The 10,534-nt window shown below is 33.5% G+C and overlaps 1 protein-coding gene across 1 annotated transcript; it reads right to left on the bottom strand.

Annotated features, from left to right (window-relative positions):
- Positions 1-382: 382 nt before the first annotated feature.
- Positions 383-10,245, bottom strand: LOC115242620 (aristaless homeobox protein-like; the record flags this gene model as incomplete). Its single annotated transcript, XM_029819039.1, has 2 exons — positions 9,859-10,245; positions 383-648 (listed from the first exon to the last, which is right to left on the bottom strand). Coding segments are annotated over exons 1-2 (339 nt in total), but the record flags the coding sequence as incomplete, so codon positions are not given.
- Positions 10,246-10,534: the final 289 nt, after the last annotated feature.

Raw genomic sequence — 10,534 nt, 5'->3', positions numbered from 1 at the left:
TTGAAATATTCAAGCCGATCATTGCACGGAAATGTAAGCTAATCTTTTGAAAGTACTCGGCGATCGGGAGTATCGAGACTATATATTTTACTCTCATAAAACACGATATTTAATAAAGACAAAAAAAGATAATATGGATACAGATATTCATTGTTCTAATATTAGACAATCTGATTTTATATATTTTTTATGGCTCCTATAATTTATTTAAATATTTTATTATATTTTATTTGAAAAATATTAAAGCTGCGTCTGCCACATAAGCCGCGAATTTCTAATTTACTTTACGTTTCGAAACATTTGTAAGAACTTTTCTTATTTCTACAAAATATTTTCTTTTACACATTCCTTCTACAATAATTGAATAGCTTATCAAAAGTACCTGTACTCTCGCCTCCGAGAGATCCAATCTCATTGCCAACTCTTCTCTGGTGAACACGTCCGGGTACTGCGTGTTTCCGAAAGCCTTCTCGAGTTCGTGTAGCTGATAGGTCGTGAAAGTCGTGCGGGACCTTCGCACCTTGCGTGGTCGATCGGATTCACCCAGGTTCAAAGGATCATGCAATCCGTCGTTGATCTGATGATCGCTCAAGTGACCGAGCTCCGTGTCACCGCCATCAACGACGGCGTCAGATGATGTCGCGTGATCTAAAATTAACGATACACAACTTTGAAAGTGAGATTTTATCCACTCATTTTACTTGATACGATTTTCTCAAAATATAATTTAAAAAATTAATATTTAATCATAATAAATAGTAACTTGAAGTAAGCAAGCATTAATTTAAGCTTTACATTAAATTTGTGTGTTTGAGTAGACTTAGATTAATTTAATAAAATAATTAAAAGATTTATGTTACGCAAACTTTGCTTTATTTTACAAAAATCCAATTAATATACAATAGACCTTATTTCATAATAAGTAAATGCGGTTTTCTTACGAACTTGTGTATGTGTTTGTTACCTTTATTAGTTTTCTTTCTATTAATGGAATCTGTTTGCATTCGATTTTTTATAGTTTATATCACTGTTTTAAAATATAATTATGTATTATGTAATAATAATTTTTGATTCATAGGAGTTGAATAATGCACATAAAACTCTAAATTTTATTGCTATTTTTCTATCAATTCAATTCTCTCATAAGCTATCCAGGGGAGCTATTATTTATCTGTTTAAAATTATTTTTTATTGGAGTGACTCCGATTTTCGTCACTTAAGATAATATAAACATGCGAATAATATCCGAAATGATCGGAATGTTTCCGACACCTCGTGAACGAATAGAAACTCAATTCCCATCAGAATGAGATTACGAAAATTATCGTTGACAACCGAAGTGTAAGTGGCTCGGATTCGTTCGAATTTCGACAAGATTCATTCACCTAAAGAAACGGACGGAATCGCGATGAAATTTGCCAGAAAATACGAAAACTCACGTTTTCTCATCGAAATCATAAATAGTTACATAATAACTCCCCAAGACAGAATTTCTAAAACACGCATTTTTCTGTACTATAGATTCATATGTCAAACGCGATTAATATAAGATTTTAAGATCACTTTTGAGATAAAAGCGAAGAATCATTCATAACTGATTCAAACTTTCCGCCTCGTAAGACACGAGAAAATTTCCGACCCTTTACATTTATCGGCGCATTTCCACTTGTTAAATACGTCAAATACGTCAAACAGTACCTCCGATACTTGAGCGCGCGGGGAGACGATCGAGGCGATTAAACCATATCGCTTCGCGTTGCCAAAACGAAATTGTCGTTTTGCCTGATATACCGATTCTGGCGGCGGCGGCGGCGGCGGCGGCGGCAACAGCGGGGAGATACGGGCGCAATTTCATTTTTAAGCCGCACAACGACCGGTACCGATATAACCGATACGCCGATGACGTCCGATCGGCGGATTTGCCAATTTTTAAGCCTCGCTTCATCTTTTTTCTTTTTTTTTTTTTTTTGTTTCACCGCTCCATACATCCACCCGCGCGTACACGCGTGTACACGCCCGCGAAATACCCTACAAATGTAAGTGCGCACATTATACGTATGTGCTCGACAGTACTTAAAAGCCGTCGCTGTCAGTGATTAGCAAATATCACGAGTGCACACTCTGCCCACCCTTCTTCCACCTTCTCCTCCTCTTTTCCCTGTCACGATACAGCAACAGCCTTGCTGTATAACCCCTGTGCAACACATGCCCTTCCCGACGATCGCATCCCGCCTAGTCCTCCCTCAGTCATATTTTTTACCATGACCACTCGTTCTGTCCTTGCGCGAACATCGACGAGGGCTTAAAGCCCTATTAGAGTAAACTACACGTAGAAAAGATATGTATTTCGTTCGATTCGTGTTAGGCGAGAAATCAAATCGCGCCGTATGTCGATTTTATAACGGGAACCTTTCGCAATCATCGTCAGTTAATCGCGCATAAAATGGCTTAAAAATTTGTGAATAAGACGATAGAATAAATAATCTCGCAATAAGACAATAGAATCTTTGCGGAGAAGCGATTATTGATTAGTTATATATTGTATTTTACATAACATCTTTATTTATATACTTATTATTGTATTTATTGTATGTATTTTTTTACATTCATTTTAAAAATTTTAATAATTGACGATTAATGTGTGGCGATTATTTTTCAACAACTTTGTTATAAAACTGACGACTCTACAACGTCGGATCGATACGCGCAAAAATGTTTGAAAAACGCTCGTGCAATTCGTGCGAGATATTGTGCGAACGTACAAATAATAACAATTCGGTTGATCTGCATGTAATTTCAAAAGGCACTTGACGCGTTAAAAATAAATCCATCGAGTTTAACGAGTTTAAAAAAAAAAAAAAAGACGCGGAAAGAACGAACCATCACACTTGATGCGCTTAACGAGATGTCGCAAGGATGTCACCGGTTTGCGCGAGCGAAAAGTAGCAGAAATATCTCTCGGATTCCATAAAAATGCATCGCGGTAGAAATGCCACGGCAAAACTTGACGGGTGATAAAAATCGAGCATCGCGACAAACCTTGTTACATCTCTTTGACGCCTGTAAGAAGTGATATATACACACGCGCATCACAAATTGCCGCTACGATTTATTATTCCCCTTTGAATCTTTTGTCGCGTCGGTAATCCTGAAAGCGATACGAGCGATCTTCCTTTCTCAGACTTTCTCATCTTTTGCAAAAAGCAGCTTTCTATAGGTCTCTAACAAAAGTATCGAGCTTTTCATGCGGTCAAACTCGTTACTGAAAACTTCAAGTGGAATAAAACTAATACGTTTTCCTATTTAAAAAAAATTATTGGTTACAATTTAAGAATATTAGAATTTTCTTATTAGATATATCTCTTATTGCGTAACTTAAATATATTTTTATATAAAAAATAAAAACTTTATTAATAGAAATGTTAAAGAAAAAATTTTATATGTATAATTGTAAAAAAAGCTCTATTAGAGAAATAAAATATTTAAAAAAAATTATATATTATAATCATATATGTATATCACAATAGAATAATTTTTAAGTAACACTAAAAAAAGTAATGAAAAATAAAGTTTCTAATACATTTCAATATAAACCGACAGAAGAGAAACTACAAATACGACATACATTGCAAGTATTTATTGCTTATTGAGATATGGTTAGATTTATATTGATGTTTACAACCACAACGCTCACTGATCTATTGATAACATTGACGTGAATTGCATCCTCATTAATTCCACGAAATGGGCTAATTAAGCTCAACTAACTGCACATCGCGCTTTAGATTAATGCATATAAATTGGATAAGGACCTGAGACCGAAGCAGCAATTACAAAGTTACAACGGTTCGCTACGACGTCTACATCCGCTTATGCGCATACGCCCCGACTAATTTCACATTAAATTATAATCTGCCTCAAGAGTACGTTTCCGCGAAATCGCTTCATATTATACTATGCCACATCTTCTAGGAAATAGTATCTAGCTTAATAAACGTAATTTATTCAATTTCTATGTATGCATGCTACAAAGTAGTCCTAATAATTTTTCGTTTACCAAGAAGCCATTTAGCACTAAAAATATAACTATTCTAAAACACTTCGTTTATTTAGCATAAACCTTTAAGCTGTCTAATCTAACAATAAATATAGTCTACCTAAAAAAACATTTTGTTGATCCCTTTTCAGTGAAGAACATTTGTCAAAATCACCAGCTCAGATCTTACTTCAGATATTTAAATTTCTGAGAAAGGAAGCGCCAATGAGTCACATTGACAGCTGGAGCATATCCGGATCAGGTATGTTAGTTTTTCCAATTTTTCATTAGTTTAATTTTTTACTTGTAATTTAAATTTATGTCATTCTGAGGGTTTCAATTTATTTGGCCAGCAGCACGAGATAAACCATTTCGAATGACCGTAAGATTACAAATTATCCATCCCTGTGGCATACACATATCCCGTCCAGCTCGTCTCCACTCGGGCTAATTAGACAAGCATTTACTACTCGTGCGTAATAATGCTAATCCTACTTTTCGGTGTCGATACACAGCGAGCAGTTGTGATAGGATGAACCGAGAGAAACGATTGAAAACGTAAGCGTGCACATTGCCCGGCGGCGTACGTTATACGCACGTTACGTCTGTATGCACGCACGGGCTTTCGCACGCATACGCGCACCGAGAGAGAGAGAGAGAGAGAGAGAGAGAGAGAGAGAGAGAGAGGAAAAAAGAGAGAGAGAGAGAGAGGAAAAAAGAGAGAGAGGGGCATCGTCGTACTAATCCAAGCTGAATAGAGAGATTTCAATGTTTTTATGCCGGGGCACAATGGAGTACCCACTTGATGCTTAGCTCTCCACTGCTTTTTATTAAATCTACGGTGCGCCGACGCCTGATGTGGACCAGGCCCAAAGCAGGGTAGGGTAGGTAGGGATAGCCGAGAGGGTGACTCCCGTAACAGCGAAATTAAAAATTTATTTACCGTGTCGATCGCGCGGGCACATGTAGCCAATCATTCCGTTATGACGGAGTCGAGAAAATCACCGAGAAAATTGATTAGCGATAAGAATCTTTAGGTAATTTATTAGGTAATTTATTTAAGGACAATTAGAGAAATTCAGCATAATTCATAAAAAGCGATTTATAAATATAAATTAATAACTATAACAGAGTATACTAATCATGAAAATAATAATAATGAGCAGTGAATGTAATGCACCCCCATTTTACAACAAGGCTTTTCATTTTGCGTTATAGTGGATACTTCATGTTTCTTTAAACTTTCTCGCCTACGCCCACGCGCTTTTTCTTAGAAAATTATATTATTTTAAAGTGTCATTCTTATTATGGTATAATGTTTATAAGCGTTCAAGCATTTATGATATGTGACAATTTTATGGATGAATCAAATCCTCTCTTCTATATGAAAAGGTCATTATAATATAAGAAATTAAGAAATATCTATTATAATATAACTTTATATAAATTATTTGTATATTTTATCTAGATCATATTGCGTATAATATAAAAAAACTAAAGATATCAAATAAATAATGCAGCTAAGAATACCGGAAAAAAACAGAAATCAATATTGTCACTTTGATGCTTTCGACGTACTATATCTAACAAAGTTTCTCGATATTATCCAAAATTTCTTGCAATAAAATTTCCTATGAGATCTTTTCAAAATTACACCTCTGCTGACGCAAATACAGTTAAAGTCTCGGCAACTCTAAATAGTCAATCTCGTCGTTTCCCCTCGGAAAGTTTCCCCTATGAAAGTAATCAATGTTACAAAAAATAAGAAGTCTTTCTCTCAATAATTTCCTCTGACGTTTATACGAATCAGCAAATTCCGCTTATTTTCGCAATAATTAAAATATATATAACAAAAATGTTTTTCAAATTTTTCATCCAGGGTCCCAATTCTTGAGCATGTACAAACAATTTTTGTATGCGAAAACAATGTTTATTCAAATAGGAATCGCATACGAAAATTGTTCGTACTTACATGTTCAAGAATTGGGACCCAGGTCGCTCCAGGAATGATCGTTTTTTCCGGTAAGGCGCCTGTGCGCCTATACGGATTATGCGTCTAAGCGTTAAGCGTTAAAAAGGATTTGCGATCTGTCCAGTCGGCGAAATATACTTTAGTGAGACAGGAGCGGATTACAAGTAGCCGAGGACTTTACGCTGAAAATCTAATAAAATCCTTAAGAGGACTTACGTTAATACGCCAGCCGCGTATTCCACGGGATGAAATGTGACGAGATCACGTTTCAAAAAAATGTTGTGGAAAACGCGCGTTTATCAAAATTTATAAAATACAAGCTCCATAAAAGAGAAATATTCTCTCTCTATCTTATGTATAAAAATACATACTAAAATATAAATTTATTATAAATATTTTTTATATAGACTAGAAAGAGATATATAATTATATGAACGCACTTCATTATTCAAATATGTATATCTCAATTTTTTTTAATAACAAAAAGAGAGAGGCAGTTATGTAATATAAAATATATGATATTATTAATATTTAGTAATCTCCTTTTAATTCAAAGATTTGATTTGATAATTTGATTTGAATATTATTTTACAAAGGTATATCAGATATCATTATTACAATAATAAAAAGAAAAGAATAATAGAGAAATAAAATATTCGCGATTACACAAAATGTCTATATAATCATTACGGCAAGTACAAATTATATAATGCTGCTGTGCTGTTTTAAAACTAATTGTGAATTATAATAGATAGATTTGTTCGAGAGAAAATATACAAACATTGCAAATATACATAAATTATATTTCAAAAAATTTATATATTTATGATAGCCGTGAAGCAACACATTGTTCATACGATTTCCAACGTCACGCCTAGCATTTCTATATTTGTACATTGCACATGCATACAAAGAGACAATGTACATCTGACGCAATTTGTATGCACGCAATTTTGCATGTCGTAACTTCGTGCCGTAAATTCACGTTACAGCAGTTATCACTGATCGCATATAAATTAAAGACTAAGTAAATCCTTATTCTATAAAATGCATTTTTTATAAAAAAAGAAAAAAACACGAGCAATTCAAGATAAAAGCATCGTTGAGCCGATTATTTCAGATTATAACATTGAAACCAATGCTATTTTTCAATCATTGCAGTTGACAATCTAAAAATAGCGACGTACTTGCATGACATATACGAGTAGTTGTATACGCATACAGACCTAACGTGTGAGAGACTTTTTGTTTGTATCTGTATACTTTGACGTGTTTAAAGTCAACTTGGTTTTAATAAAAATGTCAAGGGAGATCATTATCTATCTTAATTATTTCTTTCATAAATACCTTTCTAATTAATCTTTAAGTTATAATTTTGTTTAAGAGTAAAATCATATATTTAAATTAGACATTAAATTAATTGTAGATGTAATTAAAAATTTTAGTTCTCTTATATTTATATAAAGCTTAATATCCAAATAACATTTTTAATCGTTTGTAAATTAAATTATTGACCTTTCGAGGGATATATGTTTTAATGATTAAGATAATATGACTTTTAAAATGTGATGATTCAACAGATTTAGGGACAAATTCTGTTCTACAAAAATATATTATAACTTACAAATATGTTATTACAAATACATAATTTGAAATTATTAAGTCTGTTTTATTTAATTACAATACGTACTTAATTAAGTCCATAATTTTGTGAGAAAGAGAAACCAGATAGAAAATCAGTTATACATATTGATATCTCAATATCTAATACATTTTTTATCACAAGATCAAATATATACGAGATCCAGTGACTGTTTTAAACTCAAATCGATAAACACGTAAGCAAGATAGAAAAGTTGGTTCGTGCGTTTAATAAAATCATGGGATAGTGATCGCCACGTTGTTCTGTTTGCCTATAAGCCACGGTTGTAAGCCAGCTGGTAGCGAGTACACGTAATAACGTAGTTCTTTATAAACTCGATAACACGATTTATCATGCCGTGACGATTCTGCAAAGCGCATGCAACGAAACAATCCGCCTCTTCGTGCGCCTCTCTCCGCAGCCTAACCGCGCGCATGTCGCACTCGCGTGTCGCACAACACCGTGTAGTAAATTCACGTTACACCGATCGTCGCCACAGATTCTGTAACCTACGACGACCTAATTACGTTACGTTACCTTTAATCGTGCAATCCTAAAATTGGCAATATGTGAGCCTAAGATATAAAACTCCTTTTCACATCGTCAAAATTTGTAACTTTTTTATAACATATAATTCTCAATTTTTTGAAATTCGGATGAAAGTATATTTGTGTGTTTTTATTTATTATTATCTTTTCATAAACAGCAAAATTTCAAAAAAATATAGGTATCAGTTTTAAATTTTTTCTGCTAGTTTAAATCTCTTTTTATTAAAAAAATAATTTAAAAGAATTTGAACATTTTACATTAATTTATGGATTTGAAAAATTAGAAATTTATAACTTATAATTAGAACAAATACACACATATCTTCATAATCTATTGTATATCATAAGTTATATATAATGTTTTTAACTTATATCTTTTTCTTTCTTATAAATTTCTAAAGAAAATAAAAATTTTCTAATAAACTTTAATAAACTAAAAACCCGTAAAGACTTCGTATTTACAAAGCGATTTACGAATAGATATCAAAATTAACGATTAGTCATCCTTAATGACTTCGAAAACGCGGTTGGCTGTCATTTGAGAAATTATCGATATGAATCTTATCAGATAATGCTCACATTTTACTCGCGATACATTATCTTGAAATAAATATACATTGAGCAAATAAACAACTAACGAGAACTGTGTATAAATGCAAAAATAAATTTATTTAAAATTTCCTTTGTATGTGTGTGTGTAACGTATATTGCCTCGTGTGAACAAAATTGAATCTTAATCAATATTCTTTTGCATTCGTTGTAACGTAAGCATCTTAAAACTTTAACGGTGAAAATTTACTGCTCGCTCGTTATTCATTCGCTCAAATTTCTAGAAACTTACTTTTTTATAGTAAGAAGAAAAGAGTACGCCCGTGTTGCTATCGCATTGCGATCGATCTGTATCAAGATAATAAAAATTTTAACAGATTTTTTATCGCGATCAGATAATCATTATACAATTGTACACGATTGTTCCGTGAGCGAAGATATAATTGTTTCATTATATTAAACATTGTATTGATGTGTGTATATATAATTTAATAAATTATTTAAAAGAGAAATATTTAATTTATAAATGCAATCAAAAGTTAATTTTGTCCAATACGATACGATGAACGCGATAAAGTAAAAGAGAGTTATAAAATATATCGTAGCAAATTAAATAACTTTTTGGATCTTGTAATCTTATTATCACTATATAAGCAATTCACACATAATACAAGTTCATCATAAAAAATGTATAATATGATAAATGTATAATAAGAAATAATAATAAATTTTCATATTAAACTTTTCTAACGAAGAAAGTTAATGTTATATGTCAAATCACAATTAAATTTAAGATCTACTAAACAGATGTTTACACATTTATCTAAATTATTATACTTAATATTCTTTTTGTACCTTAAAGTTTGTCACACTATATTATATATAGCAGTAATAGAATATTAAATATTTTTAAATTTCAATTTGTAAATATATCTAAAGTAGATTAAAATTATGTGTTTATGTGCATTGATTCGTCACATTTTAATAATATAGATATTAATATCTCTATAACTGAGAAAATTATTGTTATACGCACAGATACTCTTCTAGAAATATCTAAAACTCAACCAGCTGACGAGAATTTAAAAAAAAAGAAAATAGTTTATCATACCTTCATCTTTGGCATGACCCAATATCTGATCGATGCTGTACACATTTCTCTTCTGATTATAAGTCTGGGCCATTCTAAGGAAGTCTTTCTCCACGAAAATCACTGACGTAAAGTTTCGCGATATTCGCAAACAGTCCTCGATCCACGAAAATCACTGGCAAATCATAAATTGTCTCCCGAGTGGCACGCGCGCAAATTGAATCTCCCGCCGAGTCGCGTGTGCCTGCAAATGTGGTCCAGCCGGAAGAAAGTATGTGAAAGAAGAAAGCGAGGAAATCTAACAAGAGGATGGAGAATGAGGAGAGACACAGGAAGTTGTCGAACGCTCCACGCTTCGTTCTCCACCTTCTCGACGGAAAATGCGTCAATCGACGGCGCACCACGAACTGGCTCGTCGGACATGAAAGCAGCCCTTAATATCGCGTACACCCGCCCCACCTTGCAACCCCTAACACCGCCATATTAGCCCCTCGACCAATGATAGCGCGTGCTTTTCACCCAAAGCCACCCCGTAATCGGAGGCTGAATGAAGCCTGGGCGGGGAATATTTTGCCCTTTCCGCGTAAATCCCCGGATTTTTTCTGGCTCCCCTACCCGTCTCTCTTCTCCTCTCTATCCGCCCGCCCTCTTACCGTCTCTTTTCGCTCTTCCGACTGTTTCCTGTTCCTCTACATTC

The sequence above is a fragment of the Formica exsecta genome, unplaced genomic scaffold (assembly GCF_003651465.1).
Source record: "Formica exsecta isolate Colony F162 unplaced genomic scaffold, ASM365146v1 scaffold614, whole genome shotgun sequence".
Taxonomy (NCBI): Eukaryota; Metazoa; Arthropoda; class Insecta; order Hymenoptera; family Formicidae; genus Formica; species Formica exsecta.
Note: the sequence above shows the minus strand (reverse complement) of the source record. Positions and strands in the feature narration are given on the sequence as shown.